This window comes from Mauremys mutica, chromosome 3, assembly GCF_020497125.1.
Source record: "Mauremys mutica isolate MM-2020 ecotype Southern chromosome 3, ASM2049712v1, whole genome shotgun sequence".
Taxonomy (NCBI): domain Eukaryota; kingdom Metazoa; phylum Chordata; order Testudines; family Geoemydidae; genus Mauremys; species Mauremys mutica.
In genome coordinates this window covers 56,005,776-56,030,158 of record NC_059074.1, presented here as the reverse complement: position 1 = coordinate 56,030,158, position 24,383 = coordinate 56,005,776, and the positions used below count along the sequence as shown (strand labels likewise).

The 24,383-nt window shown below is 42.1% G+C and overlaps 1 protein-coding gene across 2 annotated transcripts in view; it reads left to right on the top strand.

Moving 5' to 3' along the window:
• LMBRD1 (LMBR1 domain containing 1) overlaps nt 1-24,383 on the top strand; it is a 220,264-nt gene that overhangs the window by 70,909 nt on the left and 124,972 nt on the right. For both annotated transcript variants that reach the window (XM_045011303.1, XM_045011302.1), the window contains exon 7: nt 9,144-9,217. In XM_045011303.1, coding sequence (XP_044867238.1) covers nt 9,144-9,217 — 74 coding nt within the window. The remainder of the gene's footprint in view (nt 1-9,143; nt 9,218-24,383) is intronic.

Below are 24,383 nucleotides of genomic sequence, written 5' to 3'. Positions count from 1 at the left end.
GGCGGAGTATTCCGCCACTGGGTCAGTAGGGAATCCAGCTGCAACACGCTGACTGTGTCTCTGGCAGAAATGCAGCCAGAGTAGGGCTGGCTGCCCCAGGCCACTTCCTGGCCTCCCCTCAGGGTATACTTGCATCTCTGGGGTGTCTTCTGACTCCTTACAGTAGGTAGCTAGTGGCAATCCCGGCAACTTCAGTGCCTTGGTCAGCAGGTAGCCCTGGCCAGTCCTCAGGTTGGTGGGGGTCGGCTACAGTCTCCAGTCTCAGGCATGGGTAGCAGGCATCTGTCTTCTTTGGTGGCTGCAGCCCAACTGAGTTCCTTGATCCATCCTTTATACTTCCTGTTCTGCCCCCTGACTTCTGGTGGAGGGGTGAGCATGGCCTGACTTTCCCGCCAGAGTTCAGAGTGTGGTCCCTTCCCTTCTGGCTCAGTGGGAGGCCACTCCGCCTCACCACACCATCTTATAAGAAGGGTGTGGTATCAAGTGTTAGTAAATAAAAATGTAGAATTGTGAACTGTATTTCCTGCTCTTGCAGAGATGTATACAGAATACTTGTTGAAGGATTCTCTGCACCTTGAGGTCTTTAAACCATGATTTGAGGACTACAATAACTCAGACATAGGTTAGGGGTTTGTTACAGGAGCGGGTCAGATGAATCTTGCATGAAGATACCTTAAAAACACTAAAAACTGTAGCACAATTTTTATTTAAAACTTCAAGAAGAGTCCTTGCAAGATTCATGTGAGCAGTAAAGTATTTCTTTGCATATGCAAGCATGAAATAACAAGTCGCTGAAGGTCAAAAATATGAAACCTTTATCTGAAAGGTAAAGCCACCCAAAAAAAATTCCATTTCTCTGTGCCTAGGACAATTGACATAGTTCAAAAGATATCCTCCATTGACTGTCAGGAAATGCCATTAAGAAAACATAGCAAATGGATCAAAACAGATACCTAGCAGCTAAAATGAACATGCAATCTAAGCTTAATATACTCAAGAAATTGGTTATAAGTAGCAAGCTCTCACCCTAAAAGTAGTTTTAGGCAGATCACAGAGATTCTTGAAGGCAAGCTGCACTTGCTTGCTGCTTAAAACTCCAGATACTCCTTTCACAGGCCAGACAACCCTCTAGTCTGGGCTCAGCTCTTGTCCCATAGTTCAGTCTTTGTTTTTGGGTGTTTACAGCAGTGGTCCTTCTTGAACAGGAAGTCAATGAAGAATGAACCACGATGATGTCACTCCCCTGCGTTGCATAGTTTTTGCATAAGGCAGGAATCCTTTGTCTCCCAGTTTGATTCCCATTCCCGGTCAGTGGAAAAACACTACTGTTATCATGAAGTCCATTACCAGGTGACTTGGTCACATGTCCCTGCTGCTATAACTCAGAGGCTGTGTGCAGCTTCCTGAGGAAGGCTTCCTGGGAGGAGATTAGCATCTTTTAAGACCTATTGTTCTCCCTAATGACCCTTCCCAGTGAGCCATCTAGACTGATTGCATTCTATCTAGTGGGTGTTTCCCAGGTGTAAACACATTAGTAATAGATGCATAGACCATATTCTTAACTTCAGATACAAAAAAGACACATGCTTACAAATAGGATTATATTTAATAAATCATAACCTTTATATCTCACATGCCTTATCTTGCATAAAATACATCCTAGTTATGCTATAATTATGGCATAACTAAACAGTATCTCTGTGAAGAATGTGGGGGCGTAGTATCACAAACTTAAAAGCAAATTTTCACTTGTTAAAATATTAATATAATTAAAACAACTTTCATCTGTCCACAAGTTAGATAACTTACTTTTGCTTTAATAGATAATTAGAATATAGTTGGAATTGTTTAATTGCTAAATTATTGATCTTGTATATTGTAATGGTGAAGGGATGATGCTTTTACTATAGGATGACCAGACTTTGAATGTGGACTAGTCAGGGCATCTTGCTTCAGTTTTAAGTGCTCTTATATTCTGGAAAGTAACCATAAAATTGGCATCAAAGTTCTATATTTTACTCTGATTTTCAGATTGTGGCTAAAACTTTCAAAAGTGAGTTTGTTCCCTGTTTTCAAAGAGCACTTGAGGGTCAATATGATCTGGGGGTCATAGTGGACCCACATGCTAAATATGAGTCAACAGTGTAATCCTGTTGCAAAAAAAGCAAACAACATTCTGGGATGTATTAGCAGGAGTGTTGTAAGTAAGGGCTTGGCTACACTTACGGTTTGCAGTGCTGGTAGTTTGCAGCGCTGGTCATCCAGCTGTGTAGGAGCAGCGCTGGTGTGTGGCCACACTCACAGCTACCAGCGCTGGTGTGTGGCCACATTTGCAACATTTGCAGCGCTGTTGGGAGTGCTGCATTATGGGCAGCTATCCCAGCATTCAAGTGGCAACAACGTGCTTTTCAAAAGAGGGGGGTGGAGGGTGGTGTACTGTGACAGGGAGCGGGGAAGAGAGAGAGTGGATTTTTGGAGCCAACACTGTGTTAGTTTCCTGGATTGAAAAATCACAAAATGTTCATGAGCCCTTAGTCTTAACTCTTAATTGCAAACAGCCTGCCTCCAACACGGACTCCCCGCTGTTTCACTCACTCCCTGTGGTGTACTGTGACAGGGAGCGGGGAAGAGAGAGAGAGAGAGTGGATTTTTGGAGCCAACAGTTTAGCTTCCTGGATTGAAAAATCACAAAATGTTCGCGAACCCTTGGTCTTAATTGCAAACAGCCTGCCTCCAACGCTGTTTCTCTGTCAAGCAAACATTCACTCCCTGCTTCTCATTTGATCGTTCACAGCCAGGTACAGATAGCTCCTGTTTGCTGTGATCAGTGTTTGTTTTTTAGATAAGCAGTTCAACGGAGCTCCGATCAGAGTTCACAACATAACAAAGAGAGGCTGCATAACAAAACAAAGAGAGTAATTTAGTTAAAAGCTTTCTGGGATATCTCCTTATTCCCTGGAGGCCAATAAAAGCGCTGGTGTGTGTCCACACTTGACGAGCAGCGCTGGATCACCAGCGCTGCAATCGCTACACCCCAACCTGGCCAGGTGTACAGCCAGCGCTGCAGCCAGGGAGTTGCAGCGCTGGATGTGCCTTGCAGGTGTGGACGGTTACTAATTGCAGCACTGGAAAGCCTCTACCAGCGCTGCAACTTGCAAGTGTAGCCAGGCCCCAAGACATGAGAAGTAGTTCTTCCACTGTACTTCATGCTGATTAGGCTTCAATTGGAGTATTGTCTAATTCTGGGTGCCACGTTTCAGCAAAGATGTGGACAAATTGGAGAAAGTCCAGAGAAGAGCAACAAAAATGATTAAAGGGCTAGAAAACATGACCTATGAGGGAAGATTGGGGGGAAAAAAATGGGTTTGTTTAGTCGAGAAAAGAGAAGACTGAGAGGGGACATACTTTTTCAAGTAGATAAAAGGTTGTTACAAGGAGGAGGGAGAAAAATTCTTTCCTTCTGAGGATAGGGCAAGAAGCAATGGGCTTAAATTGCAGCAAAGGAGGTTTAGATTGGACATTAGGAAAAACGTCATAACTGTCAGGGTGGTTAAGAACTGGAATAAATTGCCTAGGGAGATTGTGGGGTCTCGATCATTGGAGATTTTTAAGAGCAGGTTAGACAAACAACTGTCAGGAATGGTTTAAATCAGAGTTTCTCAAACTGGGGTCTGCGAGGGAACTCCAGGGAGTCCATGGGCCCTGCTGATCAATTCTTCCCCCTCTCTGCCTCAACTTTTCCTCCTCCCCCAGCATGCATGAGGCGCTGGAAGGAACAGCTGTTCCTCAGTATGCATGAAGTGCTGGAAGGGAGAGGGGGTATGGGAGCACTCAGGGGAGGGGTGGAAAAAGGAGGGACAGGGATGAAGCGGGAGTGGGAAGAGGTGGAGTGGGGACATGGCCTGGGGCTGAGCTGGGGATTTGGGGGTCCACTGCAAAATTTTAAATGAAAATGGGTGTCCTCGGGTTACTAAAGTTTGAGAACTACTGGTCTAGAATCGATAATACTTAGCCCTGCCATGAGTGTAGGGGACTGGACTAGATGACCTCTCGAGGTTCCTTCCAGTCCCATGATTCTATGATGTATGTGATTATGTCCCATGTGATGGGTTTGGTCACAGAAACCCCCTTGAGACTGTCACCTGATGTGCTGAAATTACCTCTGAGCCTGTTTTCCCAGCCAGCTTGGGACTTCCAGAACCCTGTCTTGTTGAGCCAGATATGCTAGCCTGCTGCAACACAGACCCAGGGTCTGGTGCACACCCCCAAAGCTGAAGACATGCCTGAAAACAGCTCTGCAGGTTACCTGTCTCCAGCACCCAGACACCCAGTTCCCAATGGGATCCAAACCCAAAATAAATTCGTTATACTCTGTATAAAGCTTATACAGGGTACATTCATAAATTGTCCTCTATAATACTGATAGAGATGCACAGCTGTTTGCTCCCCCAGGTATTAATCACTTATTCTGGGTTTATTAATAAAAAAATCACCTTTAAGTATAAAAAAGTAGGGTTTAGGTGGTTTCAAGTAATAACAGATGGGACAAAGTAGTTCACCAAGCAAAATAAAGCAAAAACATGCAAGTCTAAGCCTAATACATTAAACTGATTACAAGTAATATCTCACTCTCAGATGTTTGTATAAGTGTCTTTCACAGACTAAACTCCTTCCTAGTCTGGGCCCAGCCCTTTCCCTGGTACAGTCCTTGTTTGTTCAAGCAGACTCTCAGGTGGTAAGCAGTGGTTTTCTCATGACTGGCATCCTCTTTCTCCTGCTCCACCCCCTTCTATAGCTTTGGCACAAGGCAGGAATCTTTTGCCTTTCTGGGTCCCCACCCGTCCTTCTCAACAGAGAAGTACCAGTTTTAAGATGGATTTCATTATCAGGTGACATGGTCACATGTCCCTGTAAGACCCCTAGTCTCCAGTCCTGGTGAACTGGCCCACACATACACAGGAAGGCGTTCAAGTAACTAAGGTCATTTACAACTGATTTTTTCTGGAGCACCCTTAATGGCCTCCACTTAATATGTTTGCATCAGTGATGCAAGTTTATATCTTGGTAGACTACAAGTTCTCTAATGACACCATACAAAGGGTATTTAGTGTTAAGCATATTCTAGTTATGTCATATTCATAAGCATATTTCATAAAACATATGGAATAATCCATCACACCCCATATCTGATGTGTTTAAAAGTAGTAACATTTTTTTGGACTGCTAGGCCTGCAAATTCGGTGTGCAACCTGGAACTCAAACTTTTTTTCATGGCTTATGCATCCTCACCAATAAAGATTTTGCAGTTAATCATTGTGTTGACTAAAAGCCCAGCCAGAATAGAATCCAGCTCATTCTCTTACAGCTATATTTGCTTTGTAGTGCTATAAGAATAAAAACTTGTTATTCAAAGGGTTACTGTAGGACCTAAATCAAGGCAAAATTTGGTCCTTGGTCAATAAAGAAAGGAGGGTTGATTCTGAGTACGTATCCCATGGATGGAGGTGAGTGTGTATCTTCAGTAAGAAGGTATCATTTTTACAGTCTCTTCAGAGTAGAACTGTGTTTCTAAACTGTCGGTATTGCATCTGAGAAATCTCCAAACGTTCAAGGGAATTTCAACTCTTATAATGGAATTTTTCTGGTAAGTTACAGATGATTGCTTTATGTCAAAACACAAGTGTTAAAAAATCTAGAATGATAGCTTACAAACCAAGGAACAAGGAGTTCTGAAAGTGCTACTAGCAGTTCTGAAGTATAACTTATTTTAGGGTTTACATTATACTGAAATGAAATGCATCAATCATCATTCTAATATGCTAGGTGTTTTCAAATCTGAGTGATGGGGAATTACAACCAGACAATGTTTTTGTGGAAGGGGATCCATAAAAATGGCTTTAAGAAAAAGACTTTGGGTGTGTACAATTTTATACTTTGTTTTACACTAGGAAAATGTCCTGTTGCTGCCAACCAATGCAGCTGAACTAGTACTGAATGTTTAATACTGTAGCTGTTACGTATCATTTTTTTTAAATTAACTTTAACTAAAATGGAATACTTCAAATTTCATACAACTTTGACATACCACAGAAATAAGACTGAGAAGCTGGAAAGAGGTTTTGATAGTAGTTGTAGTATTGCTGGTTGACTTGACACTGAATGATCCTACACTCAGAACAATAACATCCATATAAAGTTTGTTTAGAAAAATGCAGCATATTTCTCTTCAATATAAGGTCCTGTTCAATCCGTTTTAAAAATGTCTATTTTCTTTAGTGGGATTTTACCATAAACATACATCCTGTTTCAAATCTCCTCTATCCAAAATATTTTCATGTGTTATCAACTGGCTTGTGCTGCCAATTTAATATACAAATACAGTCTACATTGAAAGGTTTAATTAATGGAAATAACTGAGTTGAAAGCTATCATAACAACATTGTAAAAGCAGAGACATAATCCAAAATTCTTACAATTCACATTTATCACACTTACAAAAACTAAAATTACACACTACAAATAATCAACAAAATCCATGTAATACTTGCCCACAAAATAACCCAGCCTTTTACCACCATACTAGTTAGTGCATCCCCTCTCCAAATATCTGAAATAAAGATGAGCTTTTCAATATGCCTAGAAAATACTTTGAAGCCTCAAAGGACCTAGAGGGGAAGAAGAAATCCAAAGCTCAAGAACCCTCCCGAAGAACACTGTCCCAGAAACCTTCCTTCCTTTTAAAATATGGGGCTGATATCTTTTGAGAAAGTATGTCATATGATAGTAACTGAGGAGGGCATGGTGGAAGAGGCAGTTTGTCAGAAAACCAGGTTCTTAAAACACCTTAAATCTCTCTAGTTTAAAACCAATACTTCCAACTCCATCCAGAGGCTGATAATCCACCATTCCCTATTGTGGAGTAACAGTAACATGCCATCTGTATGACTTGCAATTTAGTGCAGACTGTGGCTACTGCTTTATTAAAACTTTAGCTTCTGGGTGCTCTCAAGGTATAGCCCCACCTACTTCCATACACTAGTCTCAACTTGAGCTGGAAGATGTGGATAACTGTAGCCAAATCTACATCAGGAAGGTCACACTCCTTCCCAGGTACAAATGGAAAAAAATTCAGTCACAGCTGCTACATGGGGATCACAATATAAAGTGTGTGAGGGAAGGGATGTAACCTATAAGGATCCGAGCAATATGAACACACACAAACAACGAGGAGTCCAGTGGCACCTTAAAGACTGAGATTTATTTGGGCATAAGCTTTTGGTAGGGGACATTAAAGGAGAGAGAGTAAGGGAGGGAAAGGTGAAGGTAAAGAAAGGAGCAAAAGGCAAGGTGGAGTCAGGTTGAAGTAAAGAGACTGAGGGAGCAAATAAGCAATCATCAGAGGGGAAGATGCCCAGAATAAAAGCTTTCAAAAACTAGTTATATGCAGATGACATCCTCTGAGTCTGCAGGCTCCTGCTTTAAGTTACTTTTGTCTGCTCCAGGTGGCTCAGTTTCTGGTTGGCTCCTCCAGTAACTTCTGTGGGCTCCTGAGCTCAGATGGCTCAGGAGCAGGTGAGGCCACATGGACCATAGTGCCCCCAGAATAGGAGAATCTCCTACATAATTCTAGGTCAAGGGGGCATTGGCTTTGATTAGATCTCAGCTCCCCCTTCCACCCAGTGTTACAGATGTACTTCAGCAGTTTTTTCTCTGCTGTTGCCAGGTGAGTTTCTGGTCAGCTATCAGGCTTTTTGGCATTCATTAATATTTCTATCGCTCAGGATTGGAAGACCATTAAAGTGTACCTGTTCTTGATGGATATTAAAGTAGGATATCTGTACCTATATTTTGTTTCAGCAAGTACTTTGCGGGTATATTATGTTCTCTTTAGAACCTTATGGTTTAGCACATCTTCTAGACCAAATGTGTTCTTTTGTGGAGTTAATGTGATGGGTTTATGTATAAACAAAAAATCCAAAAAGAGAAAAGTAATCACAAGACTACTATGCAAGAGAAGAGGACTTTGATACTTATGAAATAGAAATCCTGTTTTTCATAGGAAGGAATACAGAATTGCAGTTTTTTCCTCAAGCCTACATGTAGAATGAGAATATTTAAACATAGATGGTGATGGCCATCTGAGCTCATTTACGTAGTGCTGGTAATAAAGTGAAAGTAATGCCATTCAGAAGTGTGTACTAAGGTAACTGATGAAAGACTAACAACTTCTAGAGACTATGGCATCAGACACTTTTTTTCACTTAACTCATGCATTTTTTACCTTTACTGAAAAAATGATTTTTATATGGCAGATGAAATATTGGGTCTCAGATTTGTAGATTGCTTAAAGTTTTTGAAGGGACATTTTCAAGAAGAAAAAGTGAGAATTCTGTTTGTTCTGGGTCCTGTACAAAATGATGATAGGAATTCAAAATAAGAATGTAATGGTTAGGACTGTGGGCATGGATTTATTGAACAGCTCTTATCTGATGTACATGGTTGATAGAGTCCCAATTGGTATGTATTTTAAAAGAAAATGACATGTTAGTCTTTCCCATAAAAATATAAATTACTAATTCAAAACTATCAAGAAGTTTTCTCACACACTATATAAATTTGAGAGTTTTCTCCAGCCTTCACAAATGCAGTCTTGTCTTGCTTATCCACTAAAAAAATCATGCTATATAGATCATTTTGACCACATCACCCCTCTTTGTATCCTTCACTGACTTCCCCATCTAGGGTATCAAGCACAACTTGCTCATCTTTTAAGGACTTCATGGTTTAATCTCCCTGCTATATTTAACTTTTTATAGTCTATTGACACGTGAACCCCCATTTCCCCTCTGCCAGTAATGCCAGACTTCATCACTCATTTGTTAAATTTTCAAATTGTCATGTTTTCTCCCATGTCTTATATATATATTATGACTTTTTTCATATGATTTACTTGGATTGGCATGTAATTAAAAAACTAACATAACATTTCTGTTTTAACTAATTGTTGTGGTTGATTTAAATTGTTAGCTAATCTAATTTAACTAAGGTTGAACTTTTTTTTTTTTAATTCAGGAAAATAATCCACTCTACATTCTGGGGCATGTCTTATTTTCAGCAGGCTTTTCTCTACTTTTATGTTACAGATGGTTTGGCTGCCCTATCATTTTCCATTAGTTCCTTGACCTTGATCGGAATGTTGGCAGCTGTCACCTACACAGTAAGTCTCTCACCCTACACACACTTTTTAAATTCTGTCTTGTATTGCTATTTTGTTGATATTGACTTGCAAATCTCATAAAAAATTAGTCTTGGATGGAAATACTTTCATATTAAAGGCAAAGCAGGGAGACACTAAGGGGTAATAAAAGCATCTGCTTGTTGTCAAGTTCCTCTACGTTGTAGCTGTGGCATTCTATTCCTTGGGGCAGCACCCTGTAATCCCCATTATTCCTCATTTATATAAAATTGCGGTATTGCATATAAAGCATGCCATGTGAGGTGTCAAGAGAAAGAACAATGACTTTCAGCAGATCACAATCTATTTCAGGGGTCAGCAACCTTTCAGAAGTGATGTGCCAAGTCTTCATTTATTCACTCTAATTTAAGGTTTCACGTGCCAGTAATACAGTTAAATGTTTTTAGGAAGGTCTCTTTCTACAAGTCTATAATATATAACTAAACTATTGATGTATGTAAAGTAAGTAAGGTTTTTAAAATGTTTAAGAAGCTTCATTGAAAATTAAACTAAAATGCAGAGCCCCCTGGACTGGTGGCCAGGACCCGGGCAGTCTGAGTGCCACTGAAAATCAGCTTTCGGCACCCGTGCCATAGGTTGTCTACCCCTGTTCTATTTAAATATGTGTATCATTAATATATATGGAGTTATGAGATTGTGTTGTATGGTTGTCACTAAAACATGCCGTAAGTTGGGGAATCAGCCAGATATTAGCTTTCCAGAGAGAACAGCAAGGAAAGTAACCAACGCCTGGGAGGGTGTCGAATAGCCGTTGTCCAGCAAGGAAGCTACAATGCAATGACTCACTTGCACAAGGCCACACCAGGGGAATTGCTCAACCTTGCCTGGGGACTCAGTAATACCCACAAGACATGCCTGGACTTGTTTTCTCTAAGCACCTGGGACTAAGGATATAAAACAGAACACAGTGGCCCCATGATTTGCCTTTCCTTCTCCCCCCCCCCCCCCACCTATGCTGAAAGCAACAAGAACTTTCAGAAAACTGAAGACTCCAACAGAGGAGACTGGCCCAAGTTTAAGAGACAAAACTGTATACTAAAGACTGTAAGATCTAGTTGGGTGAGAACCTTGCTTGGTTTAAATACCATCTAGTGTGGTAAGGGTTAAGGTTTAGATTGCATGCTTATATTTTATTTTATTTTTTGATAACCTCTGACTTTTTGCCTATCACTTATAATCACTTAAGTTTATTGATTACAAAAGAGAGATTTTGTTTTACTGTTTAGGCAATCTCACTGGTAAAGATAAAGTTTTTTGGTAAATCTGCTCAGGTTTACAAAGGATGATGTGTATCCACTTTCCATTGATGAAGTGGTGAACCTATTAATAAACTTGCATTACTCAAAGGGTCTTGAGCAGTGCAAAATGGTATATTCCTGAGGTACAAGTCTGGGAGCTGGGGGCATTTGGCTGGTAACTTTCTCTGTGTGATTCATGAGTGGCTCTGGGAGAAATTCATGCAATCTAGCTGGGTGTGGGGCTCCACATGTGGTTGTGCTGAGTCATAACAGCGCCTGGAGGGGTTTGCTGCTTGTCACTAGCAAAGCATTGAGTGAGAGAGAGTGAGTGAGTTCAGGCTGGAGAGTTAAGGGGGCATAGCAGTCCCACAGTCCCAGGCTGAACCCCGGGGAATCCAATCACAGTAGTTCAAGAAAGTTGGTACAATTATAAGATTACATACTTCTCCTGGTCTGGCTTTCAGTATAAGTTTAATTCTTTAAGTGCTTGTAATATACCTTTCAGCCTTTTTCTAGAACATTCATATAAGGTAGGGCTAAATGATTCCCTGTTAGAGGGGAAACCCAAGGATGGGTTCCCAAAATCGGAATGACCTCTTCAGTCTTGTGTGAGAAGGCCACTAACCTGCCTTTTCTCCTCAATACACTCACTTCTGGGCCTTTTCTCCTCTTTCCTCTCCACTGCACATGCAAGGATGCAAAGGAGAGGCGAGAGAATACCAGACTAAATTTTAAAATGTGTCAATTCAGTAACATTGACTGTGTAGAACATAGTCAACACTACTTTACAGACTGAAGGTTTAAATTTATTTTCTTGATATTGATAACTTATCAGGGAAACTTTTTAGGGAATTTTAGCCAAAATTGAGTTTTGCAGAACAATTTCTGACTCTCTTGGAAACTCTTATTAAAGTATCTGTGCTAGGGAAGTATGAGATGTGGATGTCAATGTGAAGAAATGTACCTTTTTATGGTTATAGTGGTATTTGAAATGGAGTGAGGAGTTCTCATGAATAATATAAATCAAGATAGTCTGTTTCTTATTTCTGCATCTCAGAGAAATTCCTAGTCCACACTTCCAACTATGAATTCCAACATTTGAGCAGAAGGTAGTGTTTTGTATGACATCCCTTCCATTTTTAATAAATTTATGAAAGAGTTGCTACTACTATTGCAACATACATATTAAAGGCACATGCATAAGATTACTGTTGCAGGGCTGTATAAGCCAAGTATTGCTCTCTTAAACATCTTCTTGACTGAAGCTGTCTCTTGGTAGGAACACAGCAATGTTTACTGCATTTGGTAATTCATTAAATACAGTCTTATGGTCTACAACAATGTTAATTCTTCTAGATCAGCAGTCAGTTTCTCATTGATTAATGCAGAAAGGAAAACTTCCCCCTATCAAAAAATGGTTACTATAATGGGTTTATTTCTCCTAACAAGTCTTCTCATATTGCTGCGTAGCATATTTTGGTTTAAATTCCTTACCATTTAGGGAAGCTGTTAACCTTTGGAATTAAGTTGGTATTTGTGTATTTTATGTAGTGTCACCAACACAATTTGAGATGTTCACAAGATGAGAATTTCCAATTCTTACTCCTCTTCTGTTAAGTTACATTCATCCTAGGTGTCAAGTCTTCTATTTGTACTGATGTTGTATTCATGAACTTGCTCTCATTTGTCCTGATGAACCTTTTTTGCAAAATTTGCAAACTCCATCAAAACTATGAATGGGAAACATTTATACAACCAAATTGTAAAGCCTAGCAATTCATTACAAAGCAAAGCTGTAATGTTTGTAATTATTCTGGGAACTAGTGATGTGCTGGCTTTCCATCTGTTCAGCTCTCGGCTTGTCTTTTTTCTGGACAAGCAACACTTATCTTTGATCAATGTTTGTCACAGTTACAAGGCAAGCTGTACTTTACTCTTTTTTGTACCTCCTTGAGTACTCCCCTTTGGGGGGCAGGTTTTGCTACCTTCTCTACATTCTGAGTACAACCGAGCAGTTCATCTGATCAGGTATTGGATTTCTGGGCTGCAGCTCCCTGGTAACTAGCTGTGTTAACATAACTGGGGGTAAACCAGTGCTTCTCAAAGTGGTGGTCTGCAGACTGGTGCCAGTCCGCAAGCCATCAGCTGCCGGTCTGCAGTGAGTTTCCTCATAAGAGCGTCAAATAGGATGATAATATGGCACTGGTCCCTGGCACATTGGAGAAAAAAAATTTGCCGGTCCCCCACATCAGATAGCTTGAAGCACTGGTCTACACTACAAAATTAGGTCAATTTTATAGAAGTCGGCGGAGTGCGTCCTCCCTACCGCAGCTAGCATCGACTTATGGAGCGGTGCACTGTGGGTAGCTATCCCTCAGTTCCCGCAGTCTCCGCCACCCGTTGGAATTCTGGGTTAAGCTCCCAAAGCCTGATGGAGCCAAAACATTGTCGCAGGTGGTTTTGGTTACATGTCGTCAGTCGCCCCTCCCTCCATGAAAGCAACGGCAGACAATCGTTTCACGCCTTTTTTCCTGGGTTACCCGTGCAGATGCCATACCACTGCAAGCATGGAGCCTGCTCAGCTCACCATCACCACTGCTGTTGTGGGCAAGTCTATTGTGGGGGTTGCTGTGATTCAAGTAGCCAATGCAATCATTGACGTTCTGTTATCAAGGGTAGTGACTCTGGGAAATGTGTGGGCCTTTTTAGATTTTAGGTGCATCATATTCCTGTCCTCTGTTGCTGGTGAAGAAGTCTTGCAGCTGTACATTCTAGTCCAGTCGGCGCTGTAACACCACATAGCACTTCATGTAACAGCTCCAGGGCTCTTGCTCTTTTGCCTTGCCAAGGTACCTTGCCCTACCCGGACCTCCAAGCATTCGACATAGAAGCACCTGCAGCAGCTGGCATTGCTACACAGCAGCAGCTCCTTGCCTTCGCAGCAGATGGTGCAGTAGGACTGCTAATTGTCGTCATCCACCGCTTCCGCTGCAACTCTGCTCTCCTGCTCTCCAGCAATGAGCTTTGGGGATCCATACTGGTCCTCCTGGGTGCTACTGGCAGCAGATGGTGCAGTAGGACTGGTAACCATCCTTGTCGGACATGTAGCTTGGCTGGGGGCTCTGGGAACATCTTTCCTGTCTGGCTCATAGCAAGCTTCAGGGCATGATGTATGGTTCCATCACTTCCCCTGCAACTCAACTCTGCTCTCCTGCTCCCCAGTGACGAGCTCAGGGGATCGGTTCATGAAGCCTGAACAGTAGTAAGGAGCAGTTCAACTATAGGCTGACCAAGTGCGGAATGGTGGTAGAATGTGCCTTTGGATGTTTAAAAGCTCACTGGTGCTGTTGGTCAGACCTCAGCGCTACCAACATTCCCATTGTTATTGCTGCTTGCTGTGTGCTCCATAATATCTGTGAGAGTAAGGGGGGAGATGTTTGTGGGGTGGGAGGTTGAGGCAAATCGCCTGGAGTCTGATTTTGAGCAGCCAGACACCCGCCCCCTTTGTTGATTTTAATTCCCTGTAAGCCAGCCACCCTCTCCCCTTCGAAATAAAGTAATTATTGTTTTGAAACCATGCATTCTTTATTAATTAAAAAAAATTGAGATAACGGACAAGGTAGCCCAGGTGGGGTGGGGGAGGAGGGAAGGACAAGGCTACATTGCTTATTGTAGCCATACTAAAAATCAAACTGTTTGAATGACAGCCTTCTGTTGCTTGGGCCATCCTCTGGAGTGGAGTGGCTGGGTGCCCGGAGCCTTTCCCCCTCTTGCCATTTCCCCCCCCCCCAGTGTTCTTGGGCATCTGGGTGAGGAGGCTATGAAACAGGAGGAGGAGGGTAGGCGGTTATACAGTGGATGCAGCGGGGGTCTGTGCTCTTGTTGGCTTTCCTGCAACTCCAACAGATGCTTCAACATGTCCATTTGCTCCCCCAACAGACGCTTCATCGTGTCCATTTGCTCCCCTATTAGCCTCAACATCGCATCCTGCCTCTGCTGTTCATGCTCACTTAATTATTTCCTGGCTTTTGCCACTGAATACCTCCATGCATTAAGCTGTGCCCTATCAGTGCGGGAGGACTGCATGAGCTTGGAAATCATGTCATCGTGAGTGCTTTTTTTTGCCTTCCAAGCTGCGATAACCTCAGGGACGGAGATGACAGGGGGAGCGTAGAAACATTCTGTGCTTTAAGATTCTGGGGGGACTGCATGGTCATCTGTGCTGCTGAGTTCGCCACGCTGAGCAAACAGGAAATGAAATTCAAAAGTTCCCAGGGCTTTTCCTGTGTACCTGGTTAGTGTATCAGGGTTCAAAATGCTGTCCAGAGCGGTCACAATGGAGCACTCTGGGATAGCTCCCGGAGGCCAAAACCGTTGGGGTAGTGCGGCTGCAAAAATCAACTTCCACCCAGCAAAGTTGATTTTAGCACTACTCCCCTCACCGGGGAAGAGTATGGAAGTCGATTTTAAGAGCCCTTTAGGTTGATGGAATGGGGTTGGTTGTGTGGATGCATTCATTTTTTAAATCAACTTAATGCGGCTAAATTCAACCTAATAGAACAGGCCTGGGTTTGCTCCCATGAGTCTTTTCACTTTGGGACCCTGTCACAGTAGCTGATTGACTCAGACAGCTTCTTCAAAACAAAGTATTATTTGTTCCGTCACCCAAAGGAACATAGCACACAGCAAAAGAAAAAAACGATAAAAGACTTATACACATGGCTCTACCTACACCTTAATCGGTCTTTGTAAGATTTTGAGTTCCCCCCGCTTCTATCTCGGGCTTGGTGAAGCAGACTGTCCTGCTGCGGCTTCTCTCTCTCCCTGTGTGTTGGTCAGCAAGCTGACCACCCATTCGCCCGCCCATCCTGCCTATCCTAGAATCTTTAAGGTTTTCGGTATACCCTTTGGTCATAAGTTTGGCCTAGGAAGAGTAAATGTTGCCCTTCTAGTGGAATGACAGACTGGAGGTTATTTCCCACATAATACATTCCCCATTGTTTATCATTAGCATTCTCTGTGATAGTCCTTTGTATTTGCCATTATTTTATTTCCTGTTAATTTCCCCTTTGCATCCTCCTCTGTGCAGCCAGGCAGGATAATATCACACAGGTAAACGTGTGTGCATGTGTATTATATATATATGCATTTTTTTTGTATAACTCCCTCATTCTCCATAGCTTGTTTCTTCAGAATCATCTATAGAGGCTGAGAATACAATAAAGTTTTTAGGAATACTTCTGATGTAATCTGCAATGAACTCTGTAGTATACAAACAAAGCATATTTTTGCAAAATATTGCAATAAAAAGGCACATTACGAACTCAACAGATAGAACAAGGGAAAAAGGAAAAAAGCATTAGACATTCTTAATTCAGGCAAATCTAGCCATGGAACATTCTTTTCCATTACTTAAAAATCAAAATAGCAGTCCTTGCTAAACACTAGATTTGAAAATAAGAGTTAGTCTCCTAAATACTTGGGTCTAGAGTAGGGTCTGTGTAAAGTTGCTACTTTGAATTTGTTTGCTATTTTCAAAGAAACACTAAAATGTATCCAACCTGCTATCCTGTCACTTACAAAATGTTAGAAAATCCTTTATTTTTATTGGTAATTAGTTATAGTAATGTCCTGGCACAATACTACAGATCAGAAAAGCCTTAACTGAACCACAGATCAGATCCCTGCTGACTTATGTTAAAATTGCTAATAACGTCTCTTAATCAGACAAATGCTGTTTAAAAGGTAAATAATGAAGTTTGATAAATATGGTAAAATGTAAATTGGATAAATTTAAATAATTTACTTTGTTCAGTATTCTTTTCTCCTTCCCCCTCTTAAAGGCCCTCTTCTTCTCCTTTGCTCTATGCATAGTATACTCACTCCCTCCCTTCCCCCCCAATTATTAAGATGCCTTTCCCTTCCCATCTCTTTGACATAACTCTATCTTCACATCCCTTCACCAGTGAAGCCCTGTCAGCCAGTATCCACTCTAGGCAGCTGAGTGGTAGCACTTCACAGAACAAAATATTGCTCTGTTTAAAACTAACAGATTTTTTTTTCTCTGAAGCACCATAACTCAGTAGAGATGTTTTGGAGCTGCACCTCTCTGTTGGGAGAAAAGAAAAACAGAGCTGAAGAGCAAGAGGGCAGATACGAGGAGAAATACTCAGGGCTTGTCTAGACTACTGCTTAAGTCCAATGTACCTTGCGTTGTGTGGGGGTGTGAAAAAAATACCTCCCTGACCAACCAAAGTTACATCAACTTAAAGTGGTGTCTACACCACACTATGTGGGTGGGAGATAGGCAGAAAGACAGAAGCTCTCTTTGAAGTGGAGTAATTACATTGACGGGAGATGTTGACATAGCATGTTTTCACCAGATGCATTACATCAGCTCAGCTTTATTGCTGCATCTGTGCTGATGTAGCACGGTAGTGAAGACAAGCACTGAGTCATGGCTTGAGAAGGAGAGCAATAAGATGCTCTCCAGAGTAACCTGGAGAAGAAAAACTTTATTTTGTTTAACTTTTTTAATTTGGAATGATCACTCTTGGCATAACAAATGAATCAAGAAAAGCATTAAATGATTGTTTTTAAGTCTGTCCTAATTATGGGCATAGGGCTGTTGTACAGCTGCAGTAAATGTTTCAGGTGTCATGCAGAAATCTGCATTTCTGAGTGTAGTAGTATTTGGTTTCCTGGCTAACAGTAAAATAAAATAAAAACAGGTGATTTTTTCCCCCCTACCCAGTGTGTATCCTGTTGTGCCATATTGCTTAATGTTTAAACTCCTAAACTATTTTTTCTGTAGTATCAGTAACAGACACCCCCCCCCCCCAGTCTACTCAAGTAATAATCTCTTGGGTCTCAGGCCTCTTACAAGGACCTGTGTCTCTCCTTTAAGACCAGGGTTTTAGGCTCCAGCCCTCTGAAGTTCTTTGTGATTATCTTAGTAAGACTGACCAAGCTCAGCTCCTGAAGTTTTCTTTTCCATCCACACCAAGGCTACATCTACAGTAGAAATGCTGCAACACTGAAGCTGCACTTCTGTAGCATTTCAGTGAAGACACTCATTACAGGGAGGGTTTTCCTGTTGCTGTAGTTAATCCACCTCCCCAAGAGACGGTAGCTAGGCTGATGGGAGAATTTTCTTCCATTGATGTAGAACTGCCTATACTACAGGGAGGAGCAGGTCGGCTTAACTATATTGCTCAGTGGCATGGATTTTTCACATCCCTGAGAGGTTGGCCCAGCTACCTCGAACTTTTTAGTGTCAACCTGGCCTGATGTTTACCAGTGCCAAGACTACTGGAGCACCGTCATGTGAATCTACAACAGAAATTGATGAAATAAACTCCTTCCAAAGTAAATGTCTGCAGATCTTCAGAGTTCATTGGAAATAATTGCTTGCAACATCAGAAATTAAGTAGAACAAGCCAATCTAAAGCATCAAACATAGTAAAAGAGGACAACAATGGACATATTTAGGACACACTTGTGTTGGTGGCATCTTCCAACTTCGTTGGCAAGTTATAATATGCGAAGAGAAAAAGGGAGTGACCTAGAGCAGTGGCTCTCAACCTTTCCAGACCACTGTACCCCTTTCAGGAGTCTGATTTGTCTTGTGAACCCCCAAGTTTAATCTCTCGTAAAAACTACTTTTACAAAAGCAGACATAAAAAATACACTATTACTGAAAAATTGCTTACTTTCGCTGGAATATAAACGTACTTATATTTCAATGGAAAGTATATAGGGCAGAATAAACAAGCCATTGTATTTAATTTTAATTTGTACTGACTTTGCTAGTGTGTTTTCTGTAGCCTGTTGTAAAACGAGGCAAATACCTAGATGAGTTGATGTACCCCCTGGAAGACCTCTGCGTACTCACAGGGGTACATGTACCCCTCGTTGAGAACCACTAACCTAGAGAAACACTACACAAACAATTTGAGGAAGAAGTCAAATATATCAACATGACACTCGGAAGGCTGAACAGGCCAGTACAAGACTTAAATAAATGGCAGAAACTGGTGGATGCCCTATTCATCTAAGGGTGTAGGCCGATGAAGAAAAAAAGGCTGCTTCCACAAAGCAAAGTATATTTATTTAAGGACAAAAGCCTTAGAGAAAACGTATCAGTAAAAGGTCTAAATACATACTTAAACTTACCAGAGATCCCTCACATTTCCTATAGAGACCTTGGCAAGTTCCAGTCCTTCAGACCCTCAGTGTGGGATTTTCACCCTCTGGATTAAAGGCTCATGTCACTTGGTTACATCAGAATGAGGCTCCTTGTCCCCCTCTGTTCAAGGTGGCCTTCCTGGGTCCCTTGAGCCTAGTCTGGGTGAACTGCATATGCTGATTCAGGGAGTGGTTCTTTTTATCAGTCTGCAGGGTCCCACTGATTTTAGTTTCTAGACAGAGCTCAGTAACCCTCCACAACAAACCAATGTACAATCCTTGTTTCACAGAGATAGAAAATATTTATAAAGTGGATAGACATCTTAATATATGCCTGGGTTCATAGTATGTGTCACAAGTGTGTGTTAGCACAGTGTAAAGAAGATACTAGCCAAGGAATATTGATCCTTTTTGTCAGAATTTGCCCACTGAAAATGTCCTGGCTTCTCACCTTCATGATGTAAGAATTAATTTTTGTTCTTAGCTATTTAACAATTTGCAAATGAACTTGAGTATCCTTAATTTTTTGTGTGTGGATTTCTATCCTGCAGCGTGATTGACAGCCTGAATCAGTAAATTTTTTTCCTGTGGTAGATTTTAAAGGTTCATTTACATGTAACATCTGTGTTTTTAGCCAGCAGTTAATTAACACTGTCTCTTCAAACTATCCTTCTAATACTTCATATACCAGCAGAAAATCATATAACTTTTCATGATTTAATTTATGCTCATTTGAAAATATTGACAATGAACTAAAAGCAGAAGAGAAATGTGGGTGTCTTTACTTCAGTTTGTGTTTAATTACTGAGATTGGCCTTCAAGGACTTTGTTTGGCACTATTCTATGTCTGTGAACATAATCTCACTTAGCTGAGGAGAGCAATAATCGAGGCAGTCCTTCAATTTTGCATCATTTTAAGAATATGACAGTTGTGTTGGGTCAGATCAGTGGGTCATCTTTTTCACTAACCGATACTGGCAGTTACTATGTACTTAAAGATTCAAGAAACCCTAATGTGAATAATAATAGATTAACCTTCCCATAGGGAAAGAGTCTTGTTAACCTCCATCAGTTGTTGCCGTATATTCTGAAGTACTTCATTCCTTACGTATTTTCTTATAATGTAACCGTGGATGTAATATTTACAAAACTATACTTTAATACAACAGTAGTGGCCCAAGCCTGGCAAAGCCAATGAGTGGACTTGGGGCGGGGGCTGCTGGTGTGGGGTGGGCTTGCAGGGGGGCTGTGCACCCTCCAGGGGAGTTTGAGGCGGGGAGGAGGGAACCTGGTCTGGGGAGCAGCCCCTGGGCAGGCTGGCCCCTGGGGTCTGTAAAGTCTCATTGGGATTTGCCCCTCAATGAATTGATGTGCTGGGGGGGGTGGGGGTGGGAGTGGGGGTAAGGTGGAAGTTTCGTCTAGGGCGCAAAATATCCTTGCACTGGCCTTGGGAACACCTAGTAGTCCAGATTTCTTATCAACATACTGTAGCTTAAGGCAGGACCATGGGCCCTCAATGTCTTTTGGCCTGGTCCTGCAGTATCATGTAGTGCAGGTGTTCACAGACAATGTCATGGTTGGCCATGTACTACATGGCCAGCTGAGAGAGCTAGGAACACACACCTATTTGTGAAAGTGAAGAAACTATGGATGTGCATCCCAAATTAAATCCATGCAGTAGCTCTTCACCTTGCTGAGGAGAAAAACATCGCGGCAGACTTGCTTGTGAGGTTGGTCTCAGGATCAACATGAGTGGTGTTTGAGTGGTCTTTGAAAGCCAACTGTGGCCAGAGAACCATTTTCCAGATAAGGCCATCCAGTAACAGACCTTTTTGTTTGTCTGATCAAAACACTAAATATCTAGTTTTGCAGCATATTTGTCTGGACAAAAGTTTTGTTCTCAGATGTTTTTGAGGGACTCGAGCCAACATCTTCTATATGCTCTGTCCCATTCCCACAATACCTAGAGTCATAATGAGGATCAGGTGAACAGAGCCAACATTGTACTATAGTCCCAGTGTGACCGTGTCAGCACTGGTATCCAGCTGCACTGTATCTGCTACGCTGAGTTGATCAGATTTAAGCATAGGGTGTAGGCATGGGTGGCAGGTATCGAAGACGGGGAGGCTGTGCCTCCCCAAACAGCTTTGCGTGGCCCTGCCCATGCTCTGCCCCCAGGCTCCTTCCTGCTTCCCAGGCTGTGCTCGGGGGGGCAGGAGGGGGGAGGCTCTTCTCTCCACCCCCCCGCCCTCCTTCCCGTTGCCAGAGCCCCAGGCTGGGGCTGCAGTCTAATGGGGACCGGCCTGTAATCTGGGGCTGGGGGAGAGGGCCGCGGGGGGGGGGGTGCTGCCGGCTTACCCCCAGCTCATCCGCCTGGCGCTCTGGGGCTTGGGGGTGCTCGGGTGGCCTAAGGTGGGATGTGGGGGCTGGCTTCTGGGAGGAGGCAGGACTCTAGGTTCTAGCAGGAGAGGTGGGGCCTTGGGCAGAAGGAGTGGTTAGGGCTGGGGGCTAGCCTCTCCAAGCCTGGGGTTCACCCGCCACCCATGGGGTTAGATATATGGCATACCACACACCCAAAGTTACACAGCAAACCTCTTCCTTTATACAAACTTACACATGACATGGCATCACACATTTTGGGATTGTCTTTTGATTACTTTGTAGGAACCAGTCCCTGTACAGCATGCTGTGTCTGTATATTGTCCAAGCTGGACCTACTCTTTACCTAATCTCTACATTCCTAATTTATCTTGTCCATTGTTATCTTGTTTGTAGTAAATGGTTCCCGGGTGTTCTCCCTCTTATCTGGCTCAGATATTGCCTTTTTAGCCTACTGACCTATTTACTTATCTTATTTAGCAGGAATGCTCTGTTTTCAGCCTAATGATCTATTTACCTCACTAATTCTAATCTACAAGAAATGAGGCCTCCCTCTATGTGTTAATTACTCATGTCAGGCCAGGTCTCAGCTACAAAACTGTTGACTAATGTGGAATTTTTTTCTGCTTTCTGAAAGTTAGTTCAGTCAAGGAGAGGCTCCACCCTGAAATGCTATAAACAAAAATGGAGAGACTTTATTATTTGGGCCTCTAGTAAAAGACTCCTTCCACCCTGAGCTGTGGTACCTGCATTGGCAAAATATATTTTACACCTAAGTCTCAGAGCTTAGGTATTGCCTTCCTAAAGGTCCATATGGCAGTAATATCTGCTCATGACAAACCCATCTTCTCTGTTCCTGCAATCTCCAATTTCCTTAAGAGTATGGTAAATGCGGAAGCCCATGTCTTTATGGGATCTAAAGCTTTTCCTAATGGAGTCAGTGAACTCTCCTTATGAGCTTCTTGCTCAAACCTCTCCAGTATCTATCAATCAGTATGGCTTTACTGACAGCAATGACATTCTAGGAGGGTGAGTTTGTCCACATGGACAAAATCACTATTAGGCCCCATCCCAGCTTCTTGCCAAAGGTGATATCAGATTTCTAGCTGTCTCAGTGTTTGTCCTTCCCCAAAATCCTACTCCCACATGTGAAACTTCTTTCTGTACCCCAAAAGAAAGAGGTCTCTCTGTTTGTTTTTACTTGGAAAGCACCAAGCCATTCAGAAAATCCAATCACGTGTTTGTAGCATATTGGAAGAAATGCCAGGGAAAATTCATTACCAAGCAATCTTTCATGTTATGAGATATATGCAACATTGCTACATTTTAACTAGGAAATCAGTGTCTCCTGTTTTAAAGGCTCACTCAACAAGAGCCATGGCAAGCATTGTGGTATGCCTAGGCATACTCCCTTGATGGGGATTTGCAGACCAGCTTCTTGGACTTCAGTGTACACCTTCACCAAGCATTATTCTTTGGACTTGGCTTTGTGCTGACAGAGTGCGGGAGAATGGTGCTATAGTTCACATTTAGGTAAGGATCCCTCACCCCCTGTCAACTTAATCTCCAACAAAGTGGGAATATGCAGAGGAACTCCAAGATTGTGTACACGTAACTGTACTGTGAGATTTCTGTGTATTCATCCTACCTGCTTACCTTCCCCACTACTTTGTAGTCATATAGACTATTGGGACGCTGTGAATTTGTGTTTATGCACTTCATTACATAGAGTAAAGCAATGATGTCACCCTTACATGAAACTTTTCATGGAGTACCCCCCAGTCCCAACAGACATGATGCCAGGGAAGCCGTATCTCACAAGTGGGAGTACAGTTGTGACTCTCAAAAAAACAAATGTTTCTGGTAAGTAACCTTTGTGTTGTAAATGTAACAGAGAGAGGTTAAGGCACAAAATGAGTTACATCTAGCAAGCAACTTGAAAGGTAATGAGCTTCTTTATATACATTAGAAGCAAAAGAAAGATCAAAAGTGTACTTAGGAGGGAAGGAGAGCTAATTGATATCAAGGAGGATGAAGTGCTTAAAACCTATTTTGCTTCAGTCTTTTTTTAGTCTTCACTAAAATGATTAATGATGAATATTAACAACAAGAAGAAAGAAACATAAGCCAAAATAGTGAAAGAGCAAGTTAAAGAAAATTGAGATGTTACATGAATTCAAGTAGGCAGGGTCTGATAAAAATTTGTCCGAGGGTAGCAAGGGAACAAGCTGAAGCAAGCTGGGAACTGTTAACAATGAGGCTCCAGAGGACTGAAGGACAAATATAGTACCTGTCTTCGAAAAGAGAATAAAGATGATATGGGATCTTTAGACTAGTTAGCCTAGCTTCAATACCTGGAAAGATACTGGAACAATTATGAAGGAATCCATTTGTAAGCACCTGGAAGATAATAGGGTGATAAGTAAGTAATAGTCAATGTGGATTTGTCAAGAGCAAATAACGCCAAACCAACTTAATTTCCTATTTTGACATGGTTACTGGCCTAGTGGATGGGGTGGGGAAGCAATAGACATGACTTACGTTGATTTTTAGGAAGGCTTTCGTCAGAGTTCCCCATGACAGTCTCCTAAGCAAACTAGGGAAATGTGGTCTACTATAAGGTGGGTGCATGGCAGATTGAAAGACTGTAATCAAAAAATAGTTTCCAATGGTTTATTGTCAAACTGAGAGGCAGTGTCTAGTGGGGTCCCATAGAGATCAGTTCTGGGTGTGGTACTATTCAGTATTTGTATTGATTACTTGGATAATGGAGTGGAGAGTATGCTTATAAAATTGTGGGTGACACTAAGTTGGAGAAGATTCAACTGTTTTGGAGGACAGGATTAGAATTCAAAGTGATCTTGATGTATTGAAGAATTGGTCTGAAATCAACCAGATAAAATTCAGTTAAGGCAAGTACTACGTTTAGGAAGGAAAAAATAAAGGCACAAGTACAAAATGGGGTATAACTGGCTATGCAGTTGTACTGCTGAAAAGGATCTGGGGGTTATAGTAGATCACAAACTGAATATGCCGCTTCCTATATCATCAGGCCTGTCCAGGCAACCTGACTGGAAGCCAGAGTCCCAATCCATTTTCCTTCTCTATGCAGGAGATGGGAGAGATGAGCCATGTGGTGTGTGAAATATGGAGATGTACCCCTGCACCATTAAGGTTGTGCTTTGGACCTGTGTTCAAGCAGCCCATTGCCTTTCACAAACCTCACATCAGACCCTTTGTCAACACACCAGTTGCACTGAAATCTCCCATGGGGGACAACAACGATTAGCTTAAACATCCACCCCATTGTACTGGGCAGCTAT